We start from the raw sequence: 21,544 nt of genomic DNA on the forward strand, positions 1-21,544 counted from the left end.
AGAGTGCCCAGTGCTCAGAGCACCTCGGGAAATCAGCTTGGTCAGACTGAAGCTGGTCTTCTGAAGTGCCCTACTTCCCCTCCTTGTCTTTACACTATAGTCATCTACTGCCTCTCATTTATGTATTTATATATTTACTTTTCTGTCACTTTCATGTGCTCCCTCCCTGCACATTTTTACTCTGTAGTGTTGTTCCAAATTACCCCCTGTAATTTTCTCCCTGTGAGGAGATAACGCAGTTGAATCCTGCATCATTTGGGATTATTCTCTTCACCAGTGAAGACTTTTTAAGACATAATTTAGCAACAAATTAAAATTCCTGGGATGGTGTATTAACAGGATATGTCTTCCCACGTTACTTCTAAATGGGAAGTGTTGTTTCATTCTGCCAATGACTTCCAGTATATTAAAAAAAAAAAAGTGTGTAAAATTATGTAATTTAGTTTTGTTCAGTTTTACATTTCTCAGTTATATCAGTGACAGTCATGCAAATGTAGAAGACTAAAACTTTTCAAAAGTCAAGTTCTAGTTTATCTGTGGTGGGTGAGGAACATCCAGCATTTTACTGCCCCTATTTTATCCTGATACTTTGAACTCTCTAAAAACATAATCACAGTATTCACCTTTAAAAGGGAAACTCCAGACTAGCTCTGCTCTTCCCCTGAACAGAGATTGCTTTGTTTAAAAAATTTACGTGCCATTACTTTGAGTAATTCTTTGGGCTGAATTCTCAGCTGTGCCCAGGCTGGGTGGGAACAGCTGACGGAGGGGAGACACAAAGGAGCCACTTGCAGCTTTTCTATCAATTTTTTTTCAGGGATCCTCTCAACTACAAGTTGTGTCTCCTATTTTCCTTCGTGGCAGTCCTCCTCATCAGCATTGCCTTGGCCATGGGGAGTGAGTAGCCTGGATAAGGCATTATCCGAGGCAGTATCTGGAGTGCAGCTGGCAAAGATCACTGAACACAGCTTTGTGCCGCATTCCAGCTTTTCTGAGCCTGGGACTTTGTAAATTGCGGTGCCTTGGGGAGTCCAGAGTGTGCTCGCATGCACTGTGGTGCACTCGGGTGGGATGCAGGTCAGTGTGTGTTGTTGTGGATGCTTTGGTATGGGTTGCACAGGTGTCACAAACTTTTAAAGCCATTTCTGGGTGTTGAGCAAACTTGTGCGACTACTGAATTTCTACTCCCGATTTCCTCTTGCTGAAGAAAATAGAAGGAGCCTTTGCCCTTCTGTAGACCTGCAAAGTCACAGGTGGGCAGAGCTTCCATTCCAGAGGGGTGAATCACTGGCAGGACTCCGTGGCTGTGCACCTCTTTGACCTCCCATCATGGCTACGTCCAGGTGTGGACACTACTTTTAGTAAGTGCATCTCCAGTGGTGGCACAGGTAAAGATTTTGACACAGCAGCTGGAAAGAGAATCTTACAAAGTTACCCTTTGTCAAGGTTTCACAATCCTCCTCTTCTATCCAGAAAAGCTACCTGGACAGAATTTGAAGATTTTTCTTTTTTTCACGCTTGTCTGGGCATTACCAGAAGAACTGTACAAACCTAGGTATTTCTGTCATACATGCAGAGTTACTCTTGACACTTCCCAGAGCATTACACATGGTCACGTGTGCTAAGAAGGGAGGAGGTGTCCCCAAAGTGTTGGATTTACCTTGAGTATAAACAGATCTGCCATGCGTGCTGGGTCTGATACTCCCTATCTCTACTGTTCAGTTAAGTAACTCAGTTTAGGGATTAATATATTAAGCACATTAAAGTGGCTGAAATCAGAATGCAAGAAATATAGGAGAATTAAGATGAAGATGGCAGTCAGATCACTGGGAACTATCAGAGAAAAAAATCATAAATGACGAATATACTGTGATATCCCCTGGGAAAAGGTCAGCAAATCAGTCTATAGCTATCTCTGCTTTACACAGGTTAAGATAATTTCCTATGAAAAGTCATGAATGTTAGCTTTATGCAAATTAAGACAATTCTAAAAAAAAAGAAAAATAAAAGCTCTACTCTAAGATGTCGCTTTTATCACTGGATTCACACTGACATTTTCATCTGTCAGTACTTCCAGTGTCCTTTGGGAGTTAGTTTCCAAACTCGGTTCAGATTACAGTCTGTCACCTTCGAGGTGAACTCCAAGGTAATACTGGAGCTGTGGAGTATAACCATTTGTTTCCATCCTCATATATGAAAGTATATGGTCAGAGATTGTGTAATGGTGTCTTACATGAACTCTTTATCTCTCATCTTTGTTACAGTGATCTTTCTCTACTGACTGTATTGTGTGTTTCAATTTTGTATGTAGCGTTTTCTATTCATTGTTGTGAGAACCTAATTTCTTTGGGGAGGTTTTGTGTGAATCTCCCCTAGTAAAGGGAAAGCAGACCTATTCTAGCTTTCATCAGCTGAAAACTCTGGCTCTGACTCCTAATCCATCCCATGTCTCAATCTATGGATGCCACATGCCCAGTTCCTCCCTGAAGGTGGTTGAAGAGATGCATTTTATTTCTTAAGTAAAGCCATCTGGGATGTCCCACATGGCCACATCATGACTCAGACGGCAAACAGCAATTCCTTCAGCAGTAGCAATACAGACCATTGCAATTTTGTATCCATCCCCTAATTATTGGATATTTTTGTTCTACAGGGGCCTTCCAGAGCTAAAATTTGGAGTCTTGGTTAAGTAATAATCTAGATGGTAAAAGGCCATAGAGAGGGGCCATGGGAACATCTGATCAATGACCAGGAAGGTTCATCTACCATTTGGAGCATATAGGGTATATAGTGCCAAAACATGCATGCAGAAGAGTGCAGGTCCAAATTAACAATTATGCAATGAGACACAGGCATTACCTGCTGGGAACACACCCTGGAACAGCGTGTTTAGTCATTGAGACAGAGCTTGGAATTACATGTTTTAAACTTGAGGATGGAAAACAAAGTATTGCTATGAGACTTGTGAAAATTGAATGAACACAGCACCTCACATCTAATAGCAAAATCACCTTCTTTTATTAGCTACAAGTGGGAGAAGAGGAAGTGAGTAACTACTAACTCTACTCACCCAGGAAAGCATGGGTGTCACAAACAAGAATACAAGAGCTAGAAAAGTTCCTCATTTTTTTTTTGATCTCTTGAAAGCAAACACAATTCCTTTTTCATGGGCACACAGAGACTTCTTTGTTTGTGTAGTGAACCTCTTTCTTTCATTCTTCAAAAAGCTGTGAATCCAAATCACTTCAGGCTGGAGACTTCTTACTCTTAACAGTACCCAAAGAGTGAGCCAAAGCCCATCTGTATCAGGAGACAAGCCTATGCCATGTCTGGATGTCAGGAAAAGTTAAATTGGGGATCACCTCTCACCCTCGGTTCTTCTAAACCTGCACACCAAAGGGAGGTCTTAAGGATCTCTTAGAAAACAAGAATGATAAATAGCTATGTGGTCCTCATGATATCTAAGGATGTGAATTGACTCTTCTGTCTTGGAGTGAACCCAAGAAACCAAAGAGCAACATTCAGCTCCCAGTTTGATGCCAGTCCTTGAGCTGAGCGGTAGAAAAATCTGCCAAGGAATCGGGCAGCCCCGATTCTTTCTGCCCAAGTAACTTCTCCAAATGCAATATGGTTGTAAAGTCCTTGGGAAAGATTTTCAGCTCTCCATCGCTAGCTAGGAATCTGGTCCATCTAGTTAAATAGCTCTTCCTGTGCAGGACTCTTCCTATCGGGCATGAGGACTTCTACTGTGGGAGAAGAGGAGCTATTGAGAACCATCCAGCATCCAAGTCACAGGGTACTGGACAGGCAGGTTCCAGAGTATCCTTAGGGAGAAATACAAGGCCTATACAGTAGCCTCTTCTCTTTGTGAAGGGCACATACAGACTTGAAGCTTTTGGTAGCTTCACATGTTCTTTCCTTGTGTGACAATTGTATCTAGTGCATGACTGCAGTAAAAAAATGTGCTTGTTTTACTCTGCCTACCAGGCCCTCGACATACTCTTGGCTTTGATTTCCTAATGGAAAAGGCACTTGTGTGTCACTGATCATGGATGCTGGGTAAGAGAGAAGCCATCCAGCTAAATAAATGCTCACGCTGTCGTCCTCACCTCCCATATAGCTGCTGCAACTCAAAAATCCAGCCCAGACAATTTAAGAAACAGGCACAAACCCACCCCTTCAGGAAAGCGACACACTCTTTAGTGGGAACTAAAACCACAAACTTAAGTCTAGAGGCTGGCTCTAACTTCCCATTTTTGTCCCTGACTCCAAAAAGGCCTTTGTCTAAGCAAGGTAAGCCTTTATTTGGCTAAGACAAACGAGTCTTTGAAGCAGCAAACTTTATGGAAGCAGCAAATCTTGTAAAAGATATCTCATAAACTCATATATTCTACCCTGTTAGCAACTGTCTTCGATTTGCTAGAATATTTTTCTCTGGAATTGCTGTGGTTTTCAGCTTCAGGCCTTTGGAAAGTTTTTTGACCAAACTTTCTACAATTAAGACATATTTGTGCTAGAATTAAAACATATTCATGCTGATGTCTATAGGGGATTTTGGCATGTCTGAATGCAGATGGGTATTTGGAAGTATCTTTCTTGATAATTCTAAAACTCACCTGCCCTTATAGAACTCCAGAATGTTTTTTCAAGGAAATAAGTTATTTTAATTCTTCTATTTTTTTCTGATCCGTGGGTGAAATTTGTAGAGGGACTTTTCCTCAGGGAGAATATATAAGCCAGCAGAAGATTGGCAGAAGTTTATTGTGTGGACTTTGTCCCAAACCTTTGGTTTTCAGGTCTGTTTTCTTTGTATCACTGCTTCTTCAGAAACACTTCAGGCCAGGCTACTCCTGTAACTGGAGCTCTGAACAGGTCACACAGCTTGTAAATTGGCACATCTTATGCCTTTGGATATGCTGGAGAACATGCTGGGGATATTAATTACAGGATCCAGAATCCTCATTTATGATTTACAACTGAGATATGAGGAATGCTTATCCTGAATATATTGCCCTGAAATCAACCCTGGTAGTAGCCCGCAAGAAACTTCTTAAGAAATGTATGTAAGAAAGCAAAACCACACAGTACCTCCTCACAGAAGAATTACATCTGAAATGTCCCTCTCCTCCTGTTATCGGTGATTTGCCAGATACAGTGTTCTGACAAGCTTTTATCAAGTCTTCCTTTATAACCTTTCTCAGGTCACCTTCCTCAGTGGGAATCTATCCTTACCTTGCAGAACTTCCATAGCTCATTTCTTCTTTGCAGCTTCCCAGTGACTCTGGACAAATTGAATCTCTCTTCTCCCTTCTGCCTGCTCTGAATTGTTTAATTTCTTTATATCCGTATTTATTTCTAATTTATTCACGAGATAGTCCTGATTGTGTTTGTAACCACTGCTCTCTTCTAATGCACCAGGAGATTTTATTTTGGGTTTTGCTGCCATGGCAACTTAAAGAAAACTTATTTAAAATGCTTTTAAAATGCATTCTTCAGCAATAGAGAGGAACACTGTAGTAGCTGAAACTGATCAGTTTTCCCTACCTGCTTGTCACAGAAAGGTGAGAATGAACTTTGTCTTTCCAGTGGGAGCTGCTTCTGAGGACACAGCGCTCTCTGCTGCTGGGAGAACATAGGGACAAACACAGACCCGTTGATTTGCTGCATAAAAGTGCACTTTCTTTTTTGGCTGTTAAGCATTCACTTGGGTTTCCAAGTGTTTGGAGAAGTGTCTTCACACGCTTTTTAACACCCTTCATTCACGTGTAAGGGAGCAGTGCGTGGACACTACATGTTCAGTTCTGTATGTGAGGTAGGACAGATGCACGAAAGGTCAGTATTCCAGTCGCTTCTGTTCAAACTTCCCTTCACCTTTTCCCCCAGCTCACTTGCAGTGACATGACATGTAACATTTATTAAAACCTTAACTCAGCTGGCCTAAATTATTTTGGTCTCAACTTCCTCAATCATCTGGAACTTCTTTTTTAGTTGTTTTTGTAGGGCACTCCAATTGATGCATGGGTGGCAAACCATGCACTAGTCTTCTTTCTACATGAAATAAAGTCTTTCTTTTCAATTTTCCACACTATTTTTGGAGTTGATTATTGTACTACTTGATCTTTTTTCCTCCCTTTTTAATTTAGCTTTGATTTGTAGCTCTCTAATGGCCTTCCTCATTTCTTCAATTGGACCCATTTAATTATTTCTGTTCTTCTGTAATCATTTTTCTTGGGTTTTTTCCCCCTTTCTAATGGAAAGAAATTTAACAAAGTCCAAATGCTGGATTCTGCGTTCTGGGATGGAGTAATGACAGGCACAGGAGTGGCTGGACACCTGCAGAGAGGGATGTGGGGGCCCGGCTGGCACTGAGCTCAGTGTGGGTCAGCAGAGTGTACCCTGGCAGCCCAGGGGGAAAACACATCCTGGGATACTTTGAACACAGCACAACCACCCGGCCCAGAGAGGGGATGATCCCGCTGTGCTCAGCCTTGTGCGGCCTCACCGTGTGCAGTGCTGGGCCCTGCAGGTGGAGCAGGATGTGAAGGTTTGGAATGTGTCCTGAGGAGGGAAACAAAGCTGCTGAGAGGGCTGGAAGAGATTTCCTGTGAGAAGCAGCTGAGGACTTTGGGTTTGTCCAGTTCAGAGAAAAGAATGCTGAGGTGTGACCTCGTTGCCCTCTGCAACTTCCTGAGGAGGGTAAGGGGAGAGGAGATGCTGAGCTCTTCTCCCTGGTATCCAGGGAGAGGACATATAGGAATGGTTCACAGCTACACCTGGAGAGATTTAAACTGGACATTAGGAAGCATTTCTTTGCTGAGAGGGTGGTCAAACACTGGGACAGGCTTCCTAGAGAAAGGGTCGATGCCTCCCCAGCTTGTCAGTGTTCAAAAGTATTTGGATAGTGCCCTTAAAAGCATCCTCGAACTTGGTCAGCCCTGTAGTGGTCAAGCAGTTGGACTGGACAGCGACTGCAGATCCTTTCCAACTGAAGGAGTCTGTTCTATTATATTCTACTTTAATCCATTTCCGCTACTTATATCCCTTTCCCTTTCCACTATTTACACATTAAGATAAACTATTTAAGTTACTGGTAGAAATCGGGATGACAATTATCACAGACACTTTCCTGTGACAAACACACTCTGCTGCTGGTACCACAATGCTTCCTTCATGGTTATCCCACCTTCCCAGGGCTGCAGTTTCGCATGACTACATTGGCAACATTCTGGACCACTCTGGCTCCCAATTCTTAAACTTACTGCACTTTTCTCTCATGTGTGTAAATATAGGGTAGTTACCTAAGCCATGACATTCTTGACATCCTATGACAACAAGGTATCCATGTGGGACTGGCAGCCCTGGGCCTGAACCTCTGATAAACCCACCCTCTTTTGGAGCAGCACATAAAGCATGTAAAACATGACAGTAAACTCCTGTATTCAGGCACCTTCATCTCTCCCATGCTGTCCATTAACTTGCATAACTGGATAATTACTGGCAAATGTAAATGTGTGCCAGAAGTGAAGCCTGTGATAAGGCTGCTTTACATATTCTGGACAGAATTTCCTGATTAATAGTATGCACACTATTAATACAAGCACGATGCAGCATGCAGAAAAGGAAAGAAAAGAGCTTATGTAAGGAGCAAGGTTTGTGATTCTCTTGTAGAAATAAAAGGCTTTCTGTCACCTTTTTAATGTTAAAGTAACCTTTTTCTGTAGAAAAAGCCATTCATTTTCTCTTGGCCACCCACTCCACTCTGCAATCTTTGATTTTTACGTACAGGAAACTTAAAAAATCCACAGAGGTTTCTTGATGCCATTCCATGTTTCTTTCAGATTAGGAAATCAGCCTCAGGTGGGACTAATGCAGAGCATATGGGAAAGTATTTAACTAGAGGCTGAGCCCCTAAAAGGTGATAGGCTTCAAACTACCCTGTAATAAATAAATACTAACAGCCATGGCCTTGCAAAATAGTTGAAGAAAACACATGTATTAAAGAAGATGACTCTTAATGATGACCTTTACTAAGAGAAGTGTGTAAGGGCCATGTTATATGGGAAAGTGTGCTCTGTGCAGGGTAAAGATCCCCAGCAAGAGCTGCAAGTCACATACCTCGGAGAAACAGTGACCTTTATCCTGGCAGGAACTCTACACTTGTAAAGTATTATTAGAGCAGCATTTCTTAAAATGCAAAGTGTAAACAATCGGAAAGCAGTTCAATAAACAGCAAACTTCTCTCAGATTTTTGTAAGCCAAATGAAAAAGTGGAACAAAATGGGAGAATAACAATTAACAGATATTTACAGAATGAAGCCTGATTTTTATTTGCATATAAATCAAAATCATCATGATAAGTCTATAGACAACACTCCTTGGATTTTTTTTCCTCCTCAAAAAGACCAAGAATCTGTTTCATTATTAAAAGCCTGAGAAATACCACACTGAAGGCAAAAAAAGATCTTCTGAGAAGATCTATAAAAGAATCTCTCAAAAGAAATTTAATTTGCTAGTCTTTTTGGCTAGAAAACTCTCTGGCTTACAGCTGTCATTGAAAAAAACCCCCAACAAACGGAAGGAAAACAGATGTTTTTGTTGAATCTGTCACTGTACTTTGTAAACTTACCATAAAAGTAGAAAAAAACATTGCCAACTGTGTCTACTCCCCCCCATTATTAATGCTATGCTATTCAAATCCATTTGGACAGTCCTAATTGGACAGTCTTAATTGTTTCATAAAGAAAAGAATTAAGCATTGTGTGAATACTTAACAGACTAATGATCAGCAGACACTCAAACAGCAACCAGAATGTTAAATATGCATACAAATTGTCGTAGGAATGTTTAAAGTTGATTCCAACTCTCAGAAATTTTCTAGGTAGAACAATTTTAAGAACTTCTTTAAATCACTTCTGTGTAGGGAAATAGGTCTAAAAACAGAAGTTGCAAATGAATGCATCACATTCAATAGGTCTGGAACTTTAACTGTTCATCTAGAAGTTGATGGACTATGTCCAACATACTTTAATTTCTAGCAATGCCTTTATGCAAGAATCCATGTGAAACCACACTGCTCACAGACAGGACATATTTATTAACTAGGCAGACAAGTCAAAGGCTGAAAAAGCTTCAAAAGAGAAGAGCTCACATTCTCACAAACTGTCCCTCTAAGGTGAGCGTGGAGGGGAGTACCCTTCCTTTGTGCATTTATCTTTTGTGTATAAGGACTACAGTGTCTGTGATTCTGAGTTTTAACGCCCAGTACTGCTGAATAAAAAAGGCAAACGCTACTTATTAGTCAACTTCCAGCATTGCCAAAACACAGGATATTAAAATGCTTACTTGGTTACAGTTCTGTCTTCCTAAGTGCACAGTGTAATATTTAAAGTAAAAGCTAGCTCTGTACTTTTTAAAACCTCATTTTTCCATTCTTCTTAGGCTTGTTAACCAGAGTCAGAAGTTATCCATTCAAACGTCCAGGAAAACCGAACACAAAATGCAAATTCACCCTTCACCACACAGCACAAAAATAATGGTCACAGCTTCATATTTAATGTGGAATCACTTTAAGTATACAATATTTCAAAACATCCAGAAACTGGTTAGGAGCTCAAAGCCAGTAGAACAAAAATACAGAAAATCCAAAATACATCTTTGACCTTTTTAATCCTATATTTTAGGGTCACATTCCTGAATAGACAAGTTTGTTTTATGAGGAAAGAAACTTTGGTATGGAGTTGAACTAGCCACATGAATAGCACCTGTAGCTTCCAAAATAAATAGTAATGGCGAACTAGACATGATGGCAGCAAGATATCCCCTAAGAACAAGCATATGCTTGGAGCTATGCATGAAGGCTGGACAACAGAACTAGTGTAATTTCTTTAAAGTAATATTAAAGCATTTCTGCTTTTTTGTATTTCTGACATGGAAATTATTTAGAAAGCTAGTCACTCCCTTGAAAATTGCACTCTGGTGCTTGAAGAACACTATTATTACATGTTTTTCTTTTAAGTCTTTAGACTCCCTCTGTTTTTTTAAAATACTGTATTTTTATTCCACAGGCCCAGGCTGTTTAGCAGTAAATGTCGTGAAAAGAAACATCCCCTTTACTCCAAGAGTGACTTATTAAAAAGTTCAAAGATAAATTCGACCTTGAAATGGAACAAAAGCTGGGTTTTCCTTAATAAATAGTACCAGAATTAACAAATTATCTTTGTCATGTGTGATACTCTCCTACAGCCATTGATAAAGTAGTTACTGGAATGTTAGTCTATGTTAACCTGTGTTTTATGGGTTTGCAACAAAGCATAATACACATTTAACAGAGTGAAATTTCACTTTCCAGTATATAATGAATTTTAGTCATTTAATACATTTTAATTTTTATTTGCGTATTTTTAATAAATTTTAATTTTTATTTGTGTATTCCACTGTAGTGCTGTGACAACATATCACACCGGTGTACCAGAGCATACATTAACAGTATGATGTAACTTTACTTACACCACTGCTATATTTAGATTTTCGAAAGAGACATAAGCATACACTATGGCCACAGCAAATAATTTTCTGGGTTTTTTGTTTGATAACCTTCACTTTTTCAGTAATACTTCACTTTTAAATTTTGAATTAATGAAAAAGTCACAGAAAGTTTATACAGGAACAGATATAAGGATAACCTCACAGGCACTGATATGACAAACATTTATTTTAAGGGCTGAAAGGCATTAATACCATATTGACAAAGTTGACTGAAAAGAATGACTAACTTTGTCTAAATGGGAAATGCCCACTTTTGCTTGTTAAGAAATTCAGAAAGTTATTTTTTGGCCTTGCTATGTCACAAAGTCAATCATACAAAGATCTACGCATTTAACCTAAGGTAATAGTTTTAAAAGCCCTTCTATAAAAAAAAAAAACCATCATGCAAATCTTTGATCAATTATGCAGTGCTTTAAAACTGTTGCAAGACCATACTGTATATATTAGCTTTTATACTGCTAATGCACAACTAACAGCAAACTCGATTAGATTAACACAAATTTGTCTTAATTACACCGTTATATCACACTAAGGAGACAAATGCCACAAGATTGGCAAAAACATTTAATTCTGAGCACTCAAATGGCAGGACAATTATGTGTTGTAATCCCTTCACATTTAGAATAAAACATGATCCTGCAGTCTCACTTTACAAAAAAACCCAACCAACTTCTGCAAAATATTATTTGGGAGGGGAACAATTCTACTACCTAACACAAAGTAACTCATACAACTAGTGTCAAAGGCAAATAAAAAGTCAAAATACACAAAGCAACAGAAGCACAAATGCTGCATTAAATATAGTCAAGAAAGGAAGACAGTGCACTTGTTAATAAAAAAGACATAATAAAAAGAAGTTACTAAAGTTAGCAAAATATTAAAAGAAAACGAAATGAAGGAAAACTATTTTTTCCTATGACAACAGAGTTTCCATTTGCAGTCTTTCCATCCATAATTTGTCTGGTACAGTACATCCAATTGAAATATTCAGAATCTCATAGAAGAGCTAGGTTGTTAAAAAACTAATCAAACTTCAAAATCTAATTCCCAAGTTGGAACCAGATCCATGTTTTGGATGTTTTAAGCAGACATTATTATGAATGAAGTAAAAGCAAGGCAACAAATGGACTTTTCATTACCTTCAATCTTACCAATGATGACAAACATTTTTAAAAGTTATCATAATCTTTTTTGTCTTTCTTTCCCTCTCCTTCAAATCCATCAACCCCATCACTGTCTCTTCTCCTTTTACGATTATTATGGATGTTGAAGCGTTGATTCATCTGTGGTAATGGATCCATTCCTAGAACTTTGTGTATTTGACGGAATGCAAGGAGTCTCAGTGCGAACTAGAAAAAGGGTAGAAAGAAGTTATTTCTGCTAGGAACAAATGTTAATTCTGAGTACTTCATCAAACAATTATGGAAGAACATTAGTGGTGCATGATACTATCCTTAGCTCTAATTATCCCTTCTTTATTTCCCTAAACAAAGTCAACATAAGAAAATGTGTATGTCGCATTTGCTTCTTCTGTAAGTACATCATCTTAGCTCAAAAATAATGTACATGTGTCTTACTGCTGGACTTGCACTGAAGCAGTCCACTGCTTGTCATGTGGCCCATTAGGCATTAGTAAACTTTAGCAAAAGGATCAAATGAAGAGGCAGTAACCTCTTAACCCCCAGGCATGAATGATCACTACTGTCATATTAAAAATTAAAATTACACAGATTTATTTATAAAATATTAAATGTCATTGTAATGTCCAATCTAGTAGCATGCTGGTGCAGAGTGAGCCTATTTACAGAGAGACAGATATATGTATGAGAATGCTACTAACCTTTCAGGACAATACTTTAATTTTAGTGCAAAAATGAGCACTATTCTACATCTTCTAATGTGACATGTTTAATGCCTAACTTAAGACTGGTAAGATCCGACTACATTCTGAGGAAGAAAAATTCATGTCCAATATATAGCTCCATTGAAAAAAAAACAAACCCAAAATTAAACCTAAGCAAAAAGCATCCATCAGTTTTAGTCACTTTACGCATCCTTTCCTTACCTGCGCACTTGAAGTAATATCCTCTCGTTGCTGATCTGTCATTACAGCAAGTGTATCGAAAGGATCTTTTTCACAAGGGTCCAGAAGGCCAGGACCACCTATGATAATCAGGCTATTAGTAGCTCATCTTTTCCAGATTTCAACCAAGATTACAGATTCTACATTGGTTAAACATAATACACATACACTGATCAAATGCAACTTGCCTTTAAGGATGATTCCAGAAGATATACACTCAAAAACTCTTCTCAGTGCATCTCCAGGACTCTGTGGTCCAGTAGCACTGCTAATTGCTTTTTCCACAAGCAACTCCATAGCCTAGACCAAAAATAAGAGAATTCAGTCAAATCAGAATATGGATTAAGACAGAAAAAAGCTGCTCCTGTTGCTCAATACAGAACTTTTGAATCTGGAATTTTGAACACCACACATCATACAACACTTTCAGCTAAAAAGGAAAGAAAAAATCCTGTTATTTTATAAAGATAAATAAAAAGAAAGGTGGTGCAAGATTAAAACTGAGTACTGATAATGATACTGGTGGCCAATCACTATTCTCCGGAGCTCAGTATCAGGCCCATTCCTGTTTAATATCTTTACTGATGACCTGGACAAGGGGATCAAGCACACCCTCAGTCAGTTCACAGATGACACCAAGCTCTCTGGAAGTGTTGATCTACTGGAGGGTAGGAACACTCTGCAGTGGGATCTGGACAGGCTGAATCGATGGGCTGAGGCCAATTCTGTGAGGTTCACCAGGGCCAAGTGCTGGGTCCTGCCCTTGGGTCACAACAACCCCATGCAGACCTACAGGCCTGGGACACAGTGGCTGGAAAGTGTCCCAGTGCTGGCTGACAGTGGCTGAACATGAGCCAGAGTGTGGCCAGGTGACCAAGAAGGCCAATGGCACCTGGTCTGTGTCAGCAGTAGTGGTGTGGCCAGCAGAACCATGGCAGGGATTGTCCCCCTGCACTGGGCAATGGTGAGACCATGCCTCAAATCCTGTGATCAGTTTTGGGCTACTCACTCCAAGAAAGACACTGAGGTGCTGGAGCATATCCAGAGAAGGACAATTGAGTTGGGGAAGGGTGTGGAACCCAAATCCTGTGAGGAGCAGCTGAGGGAGCTGGCTGGGCTCAGTCTGGAGAAAAGGATGCTCAGGGGGGACCTTATCACTCTCTATAACCACCTGAAAAGGAGGTTGTAACAAGGTGGGAGTAAGCCCCTTCTTCCAGGGAACAAAGTGACAGGACAAGAAAATGGCCTCAAGCTGAAGCAGGGAAGATTTATATTGTACATAAGCAGAAAATTTTTCACTGAATGGGTTGTAAGGCATTGGAACAGGCTGCTCATGGAGGTGGTGGAGTCACCATCCCTGGAAGTGTTCATGAAACGGGAATATGGCACTTAAGGACATGGATTAGTGGTCATGGTCCTGGGTTAACAGTTGGACTTTGGGATCTTAAAGGTCTTTCCCAAGCTTAACAATTCTGTGATGCTATGACATCATTCTTCTCATCACAAGTTGTTCAATAATTTTGTAGAAATTTACAAACTTGTAGCCTACATATGCAGGTAGACAACTAGTGCAGCCCTTTTTTAAGCATATGAAACATCATGGGTCACTTGATTCTGTCAGCCATGTTAATATAGTACACAGTACAGCCAATGAAATTAACAGGATGATACAGAAAAATACTTTTTTTCTACAAGAGTACAGAAAACATAAAAAAATTAATGTTCTTAAAATGTTTAAGTGGTTAATAGTTCTTCAGTTTAGCAAAACTGAAGTTCATAGCAAGTTTTCTCCTGGTTGTTGCCTAACACTAACTCAGATGTTAAACAAGGGTAAAACAACACCCAGTAATAAACATGTTTTCTAAATTTTACACATTATTTGATACTAGTTAAAATGGTTTAAATCATCAGCTGTATTTTAAACATTTGTGTTTTTTTCTGTGACTATTTCCACTGTTTACTTTTGTGATACACTGTTTTTTTCCAGAAAAATCTATAAAAGATATTTGTAAAAGTAAAGACTAGATTTCCTTAGTTTTCTTTCCAAGCATTAAACGGATGTTTCATTATCACCTCTTTGGCAAGTTTAATTCTCAAACAATGTGTCTCTCTTAGGTAGGATTTTTGGACACATCTGTTGTTTGGTCCTTGTCCTTCTCGCTACCTTTACAGTGCTACCCTTGATTTTTCCTTTCCACATGTAAATGCTTATTCTCATGTATGTAAGTTAACTACAGGCAGTGCTGATCCCAATCCTTCACCAAGGATGCCCATTCCTTTCTATTTTAGCTCCATTTAACTGACATATTTCAATTCCTGAGCATGTTATTTCCATACTCATACTGTATCACTTAGGACTTGGCAACAGTTATGTGGTGGTTTTCAAGTAGGAAGCAAAATGCATCAGTGAAGAACAAAGCAGACCATGCTTCTGCATTTATTCAAGTCTAGTTCATTTGAATCCTCACACAATACACTGAAGTCTAGAACTCAATTCTAGGAAAATATGAATTATGACTGATGCCCTGGCATTTATGTCCACAAAAGGCTGGATCTGAAGTTTGAAACACCAAACTTGAGTAATAGTTTCTTCTAACTTGTAGGAACCTGAAAACGCTTTTTAATTTAATTTTTACTTTTAGACATATAAAATGCTACTAATATCAATATTTTAGACTTCCTAATATCTTCTATTTTTACAACTAGTTATGCTGGTTTTTTTTTAAAACTCTGGCATGTCCTTTGTTTGTAAGAGGTTTCTGGCATATAAGTTAGACCTGTATCAAGAAAACTGTGTTTCTCCAGTCTATGAAATTCCATCTGTGACTGGCAGAAATCACCAATTTCATTTAGCCATTGTTTTAATCAGTAAGATTTTTCCGACGGGACCAAAGAACTGCTGACTACACTTCAATGCTGATACATGTCACTGACAATGCATCAGGTGCCAGGAGCAAGTCAGGAATCACTTTTGGAGAGAACTGAGACACAGATAGGTCTGACACGCTGCTTCCTACCTCTCTTCCCTTTTGGATTGTATTAGAACAGGTAATGTGAGCACTAAGGAACTACACTCCTTGTTCTTCACCCATGTGCAGCCCGCTGTGTGTTGCAGTAGTTCTAAGGATGCTCTTCTAAAAGTATGCCAGGGTTTATTCTTTGGCAACTTAGTATCGCAGTGATATTAGGAGGGCACTTACTTCTCAGTGTCTTTGAAGCCCTATTTGTCCAATGTACTTTTCATCAAATGTAGCACAGAAACAAACAGTACTTTTTTTCCCATTAGATATTTAAAAACCAGATGTAACCGCTCCACTTCTTTCCAGAAGCAGTAAATACTATCAGAAGTAATTTAATAAAATTGTCTGCAAACTTAGTAGAGTTGTAAAACATTTCTCATTGAAATAAAGCCAACTGCTGAAACTTCCTTGACAATGACTGTGCCCTTCCTGCCAAATCTGAATAGGAAGGAGCACATTGCAATTGGATTTGGTCTGTGAAACAAAACAGTCAGAGCTAAGTTTATTTCCTCACAATACAAGTTTCAGAGACTTGTTTCAGACAAACTTTGTCCAGTCCGCAGATTAAACATCTGTTAATATCCGGAGCACATGCTGCACTCCTGGAGAGGTAATTTAATAGTCAATGCAAAAGGACACTCAGGTCAATGCTCCAAAAACACTCAGATGCAAGAATTTAGAGAGCTGACCCTATGCAACCCAGAGATTTAAGTGACACTGATTAAAATCGGATGGTGACACAACCACAGACTGTACTGAAGTACTGTGGCATTTCACCTTGTGGGAGGGCCATATTAATGATCACAGGAATTACTATGATTTATTCTTTCAAGTAGCCTTTCTGTTATCATGGAACTATCTGGGCACAGCTAACATCATTTTAAATAAGCTTCAGCCAACTCCAAGCATTTAGAGTAGATGGTTAGAAAAAAATATATTTTTTTATACAGAGTAAAGGGAAAAAATGCTAAAACCAACAACAAGAATATACCCACAGAGGATAAAAAAGAAACAGAAAATTCCTTTTGGAAAAAATAATTACTTCCAGCTTTAAATGACAAAACCTCAGAAAATTATACTTTATGAGGGAATCTGGAGTATTTGTTACCAAAAAATGCTCCAAAAAATCCCAAACAAACCCCTACATTACTTGTTGAAAAAATCTAAATTGAAAAATTATAGTAACACTTCCCTACACTTTACTTGCAGTACCACATTTATTAAAAACACTCATTCAAAAGGACATTACTTACCCAGCTTGGAAAATCAGACCAAGTAGGGACCCGCTGACAGAGGTCACGAAGAATACGTATGATAATCACACAGGACTGCAGACCATTAGCTCTAGCCTTGAGAGCAATACAAAATCAAATTAATTAATCCCTGCACCTGCAGCAAATAGGACTTGCTGAACGACTAAAACACCGCTGTTCAATGGAAGCTCAGATACAAGATTGAAACAAATCATTCTACAACTTTATTCCATGAGCTGCCATTTACAGCAGTATTTTATATAGGGTTAGTAATTTAAGGTGGTAGAAGTCAAAGTGCACAGGTTATACAAGAACAACATTTCTTGATCCCCTGTACACTTTGACCTATGTTCATTTGTAACAATAAATACAGTATCTTTCTATATTAGAAAAAAAAGAATAAAGTAAAGATCTAAGAAATAGGTATAGAGACTGAAAGGTCAAGGGAATCTGTTTGGTTTCTTTATTGTGCCTTTGCCAGCATGCAAAGTCACTAAACCAAACAGTTGCTTCTCACCTTTCATTCCCTACACTTAATGCACTTAAAGAAATAGAAAAAAAAAAGGTCTTAAAATCTAAACACAAAGCTTTAAACACATATTCCATTATTTAAAGCGAAGTTACTCTGCAGCCTTATGGAATATATAACAAATATACACCGTATGATCACCCCAAGCGAGTCAAGCTTTCAACATCGCCTTCTCCATCACCAGAAAAAAAAATGACGTCAAATGAGCAACCACTGCATAAAGCAGTTCCTCCATACTCAACCTTCTACAGTTAAATTTAGGGACCAGAAAAGTATTAAGTATTATTAGCATGAACAACGCTGAGTTTTTTCACACAATTAAACATTTATATTGTAACTGAACTAATCTCTCATAAGGCTACAAGAAGAAAGTAAAATGATGTTCCGAACCTGGAACCACTTAGCGTGGCGTAGAGCAGCCAGAGCGTCAAGGCATTTTTGCCTGTCCAAGACGTCCGGTGGGTCTTTCACCATACCCGAGGTTACATCTAAAATGGATTGAATTGGCAAAATGCAGTGAGGAATGGGTGTTTGACCAGGTGAGCAAGACACTTCCTTAAATAGCTTCAATGTCACACATGCCATTTAAAGTTTAAAACCCTTGAGCAACAAATGTAAATGTTCAACGAAAGTCGTTCAATTCGGATGAGGGCATCAACCCAGTCGGAAGATCAAGAGCATGTTGCGCTTCAGCTCTGAGCTTATTTTCAAATGCATTGCAGATCATGCAATGCGCAGCATTTCTTTATTTAAGCTAACACTGGAAAAACACATATCCCCTAAAATTAAATTCCGAAGGAAGGATGGTTGGACACAGTGCACCAGCACAGAGAACACAAGACAGAAGGAACACAAAAATCCACTTTAACCAAGCAGAAACATTCAAACTTAGTTTCTTGTAAATTTTAATGGTCACGTGTTATTTGGGACCTATTCTTAAAAGAAAAACTAAATATAACAAATCTTAACAGCACTAGATGTTTAGTAATGATGTTATTTTTATCATACCTTAAACTTGAAATTATTTTGCTTTAAAAACCTGACTAAAGGAATGTGAAATGTTCTTCAATATTACAGAGTTCCATTGCTTTCTAGTATCCTCTCTTACTCATGTAAATAAAATTCCTCAGTGATAATACACGTGATGTGTTCCAGCAACACTTGGATCTGAAAAGGGTCTGCTTTACGTAAGATTCAGCAGGAAAGAGAAAAGCAAGGAATAGTCTAAAAAACAAAGCAGAATGCCTGAAAGATAAAAAAATACAGTAGACCTTGTGTATTTAAATATTCAGAAAAGGATTTAATTACCAAACTGACTGCTTTGCTACCAAAAAGGAAGGGACCACAGAAGTGATTTCATCAGCGAAACTGGAACCACTGAACAATGTGAAAGGGTATCCACAGCCTGAAAATTACATCGGTATAATGTGATAACCTTTAGAAGTTTTTTTTAGTAGTTGTGAAAATGGCTATTGGGACTACTAACAAAGTATATTGGCAGCATAACTGGTGATACACCAGATAAAATGAACAAAAAGCCCTCACTCAATTGCACTCATTTCACAGGAGCTGGCTGTATGGAGCAATATAGTTTACTCAGAAAGATACAAATTTAGCTAAGCCAGAGCATAAAATTTAAAAACAGAGACTTATCAAACATGCCTGCAACAAGAAGCTTTTAGGGATGTTGCAGAAATAATGCTCTGAAACCACAAATGTAAAATAAATAGTAGGATACTTTACTATACAGCGATGAAAAGCCATGAATTAATGCGGTGGTATAGCTTTGCAATACAGTAATTAAATTTAATGTGAAGTACTACATTCAGATTTGAGCATTTTGATAAAGCAGCCCCATTGCACAGGGATAAAAGGGAAAGGACTTCATAAGAACAAAGTTGAGAAGAACATAGGTATCTCCTCACACAGATATTCCAACTTACATACTACAAGTTGAAGTGGAAAGATGGAAATCTGCACTAACAAGGCAATTACAGAGCAAATGGTGACATCTCAAGTGGTGTTTCTTTTAAAAAAATAAAACAAATGAAAAAAAACTCCAGCAAAATAATCCCCTCAAAACCTAAACAAGAGGGGTGCCAGGTAAGGTAACGGATGAAAGGAGTACAACCCAGATATAAGAGACAAGGAGAACATCTTGAGAAAACCCACACTAGGAAAAACTGGGAAAGTAAGGCTGAGAATTAGAAATAAAAATATGTGTTGTTGGGCCTACTAGCCTAATCAGTCAATTATTTACTTTCTTCTAAAACTAATACGCAAATAGTGACACTGTGCAAACTTTTAGCACAACAAATCATTAAATAATTTTAAACTTTACTTCTACCTCTGAAAAACTTTAATTTGGAAAACAATTTTACTAAGAATTGCAGTTTAAATGCACAGAAAAGAATCTTAGTGCTGGAAACGCCCATCTAAAATGGACTACTAATAGCTATTATAAGAACATTCTTGAAACTTAAGACTCTGAAAGTTAGAAGTTGCTGAGGCATGTATTGCACATTGACTGAAAAGATATATCAAGGGAACTCTTGTAATATTTAATCTGTGGATTTTTGCATATGTTTCACATTTCAGGATTAACCCCTTAAAGACTATTTAACTAAAATCAGATGCCTAACCTACCACCCTATTAAACTAAGAGAAAACCTGAATTAATTTACAAAATACGGGCACGAATTCTTACCCTGTATAACTCTAATTACTAGGCTAAACATAAGGGGTTAATCTTCAGTTAGACATGCTGTGTCCACACTACCTCTTCATTAAAAGTTAACAGGTGTATCAATTTAGGTAAGTTTTATTATGTGAAATACATTTTATCCAGTCAACTATTTCAAGACTAGTGTGAACACTGCTTAATTCTAGGAGAGAGACAAAGACGAAAAGAAAAAAAAAAAAAAAAAAAAACCAAACACAAAGTAACAGTAGATGCTAGGACTATGCATCCAAACCCCTCCTTTGTAAAGCATGGCAGGTGTGACACTGAGCTTTAGAAAACCTTGGTCAAAAATCCTTCCGATGTCTTGGCAGCCACCCCTGACAGGAATCAAGTCCCTCTGCTAGAAGGCTTTGGACCGGGGCTGTTAGCTAAGGATAAAAAAGACACACGCGCACACACAGATGTCTTTGTAAGTATGTACACTCTGTTTGCTGAAGGAAGACTCCACAGCAGGAGTTAGAGCTCTTGGAATATCAGATTCAGGAAACTGTCAAATGCACAATACTGTGAGAAACAGTAGCTATGCGGTTAACAATTTTATTTTACTGTTTTGGTGGGGTTTTTTTAGCCTTTCATCATGTAATTACACATCAAACATGATTCTACTCCACGTGCAAGACAGTCTCATCTTTACTCGAACTGGTTCTTCCGGTAAAGCCTTCCTTAACACCTGAACTAGCTCCCCAAGCGGGCTAAAAAAAATGAGAACTTCAAACCAATGTAAGACACAGAGCATGAGAAGCTGCAGTAAGAAAAACACAAACACATACTGTTACTCTGCAGCAAATAAGCAGCAGTCTTCGCAACAAGGAACTCCTTTGCTGCAATAATTGGCAATTCAGTCTTCTATTTGCTCCAGTTTCAAAAGTGAACTTTTCTGCACATCCATTTTATACTGCTCAGTGTCTTGAAGAGAAATTTAACTTGACTTTGTTTGCCTAGAGGCAGTACTGCATTCAGCAGTGAATAAACTCACAAAGATAATTTAACTCAAGTGTGGGTCAGACAAAAATACAGATTTGTTTCCTTTTGGTGGCATAAATTAAGGGACTGATGGTAGTAATTTGAAAATTCTTTTATTTTTAGTCCACACCATGGAATTTTAGGCCAGAAATCACTTATCTGAAATTAAGTGTTGTAGCAGGAATCAATATTGCACTTTTGCACAGCACATTGAGAAATAAGCATGGTGTTTAAGGATAATTTCACTTAATAGTTAGTCTAATTTAATAATAAAATCTTTTAAGTGAACATATTCTTTATAAACTTAAATAATATGGGAAGTCAGATTCAGGCCAATCACGTTCCCCTTAGATTGTTAAAAAACAAGTAAAATTGGTTGGGTGTGACAGTACATGTTACAAAGCCTTT

The 21,544-nt window shown here is 38.4% G+C and overlaps 1 protein-coding gene across 5 annotated transcripts in view; it reads right to left on the reverse strand.

The window, feature by feature from the left end:
* Window positions 1–8,340: 8,340 nt before the first annotated feature.
* ZFR (zinc finger RNA binding protein) overlaps window positions 8,341–21,544 on the reverse strand; it is a 45,589-nt gene continuing 32,385 nt past the window's right edge. For 2 of the 5 annotated variants that reach the window (XM_017811296.1, XM_017811293.1), the window contains exons 16-20: window positions 17,821–17,918; window positions 16,902–16,997; window positions 12,817–12,928; window positions 12,611–12,708; window positions 9,531–11,894 (exon numbers count right to left, since the gene is read on the reverse strand). In XM_017811296.1, the coding sequence (XP_017666785.1) occupies window positions 11,715–11,894; window positions 12,611–12,708; window positions 12,817–12,928; window positions 16,902–16,997; window positions 17,821–17,918 (584 nt within the window). In that variant the 3' untranslated portion in view covers window positions 9,531–11,714. Of the gene's footprint in view, window positions 9,268–9,530; window positions 11,895–12,610; window positions 12,709–12,816; window positions 12,929–16,901; window positions 16,998–17,820; window positions 17,919–21,544 lie in introns of those variants that run through there. The other 3 variants (XM_017811295.1, XM_017811294.1, XM_017811297.1) reach the window with 3 other exon arrangements.

This window comes from Lepidothrix coronata, unplaced genomic scaffold (assembly GCF_001604755.1).
Source record: "Lepidothrix coronata isolate B3197 unplaced genomic scaffold, Lepidothrix_coronata-1.0 Scaffold31, whole genome shotgun sequence".
In the NCBI taxonomy this organism is placed as follows: domain Eukaryota; kingdom Metazoa; phylum Chordata; class Aves; order Passeriformes; family Pipridae; genus Lepidothrix; species Lepidothrix coronata.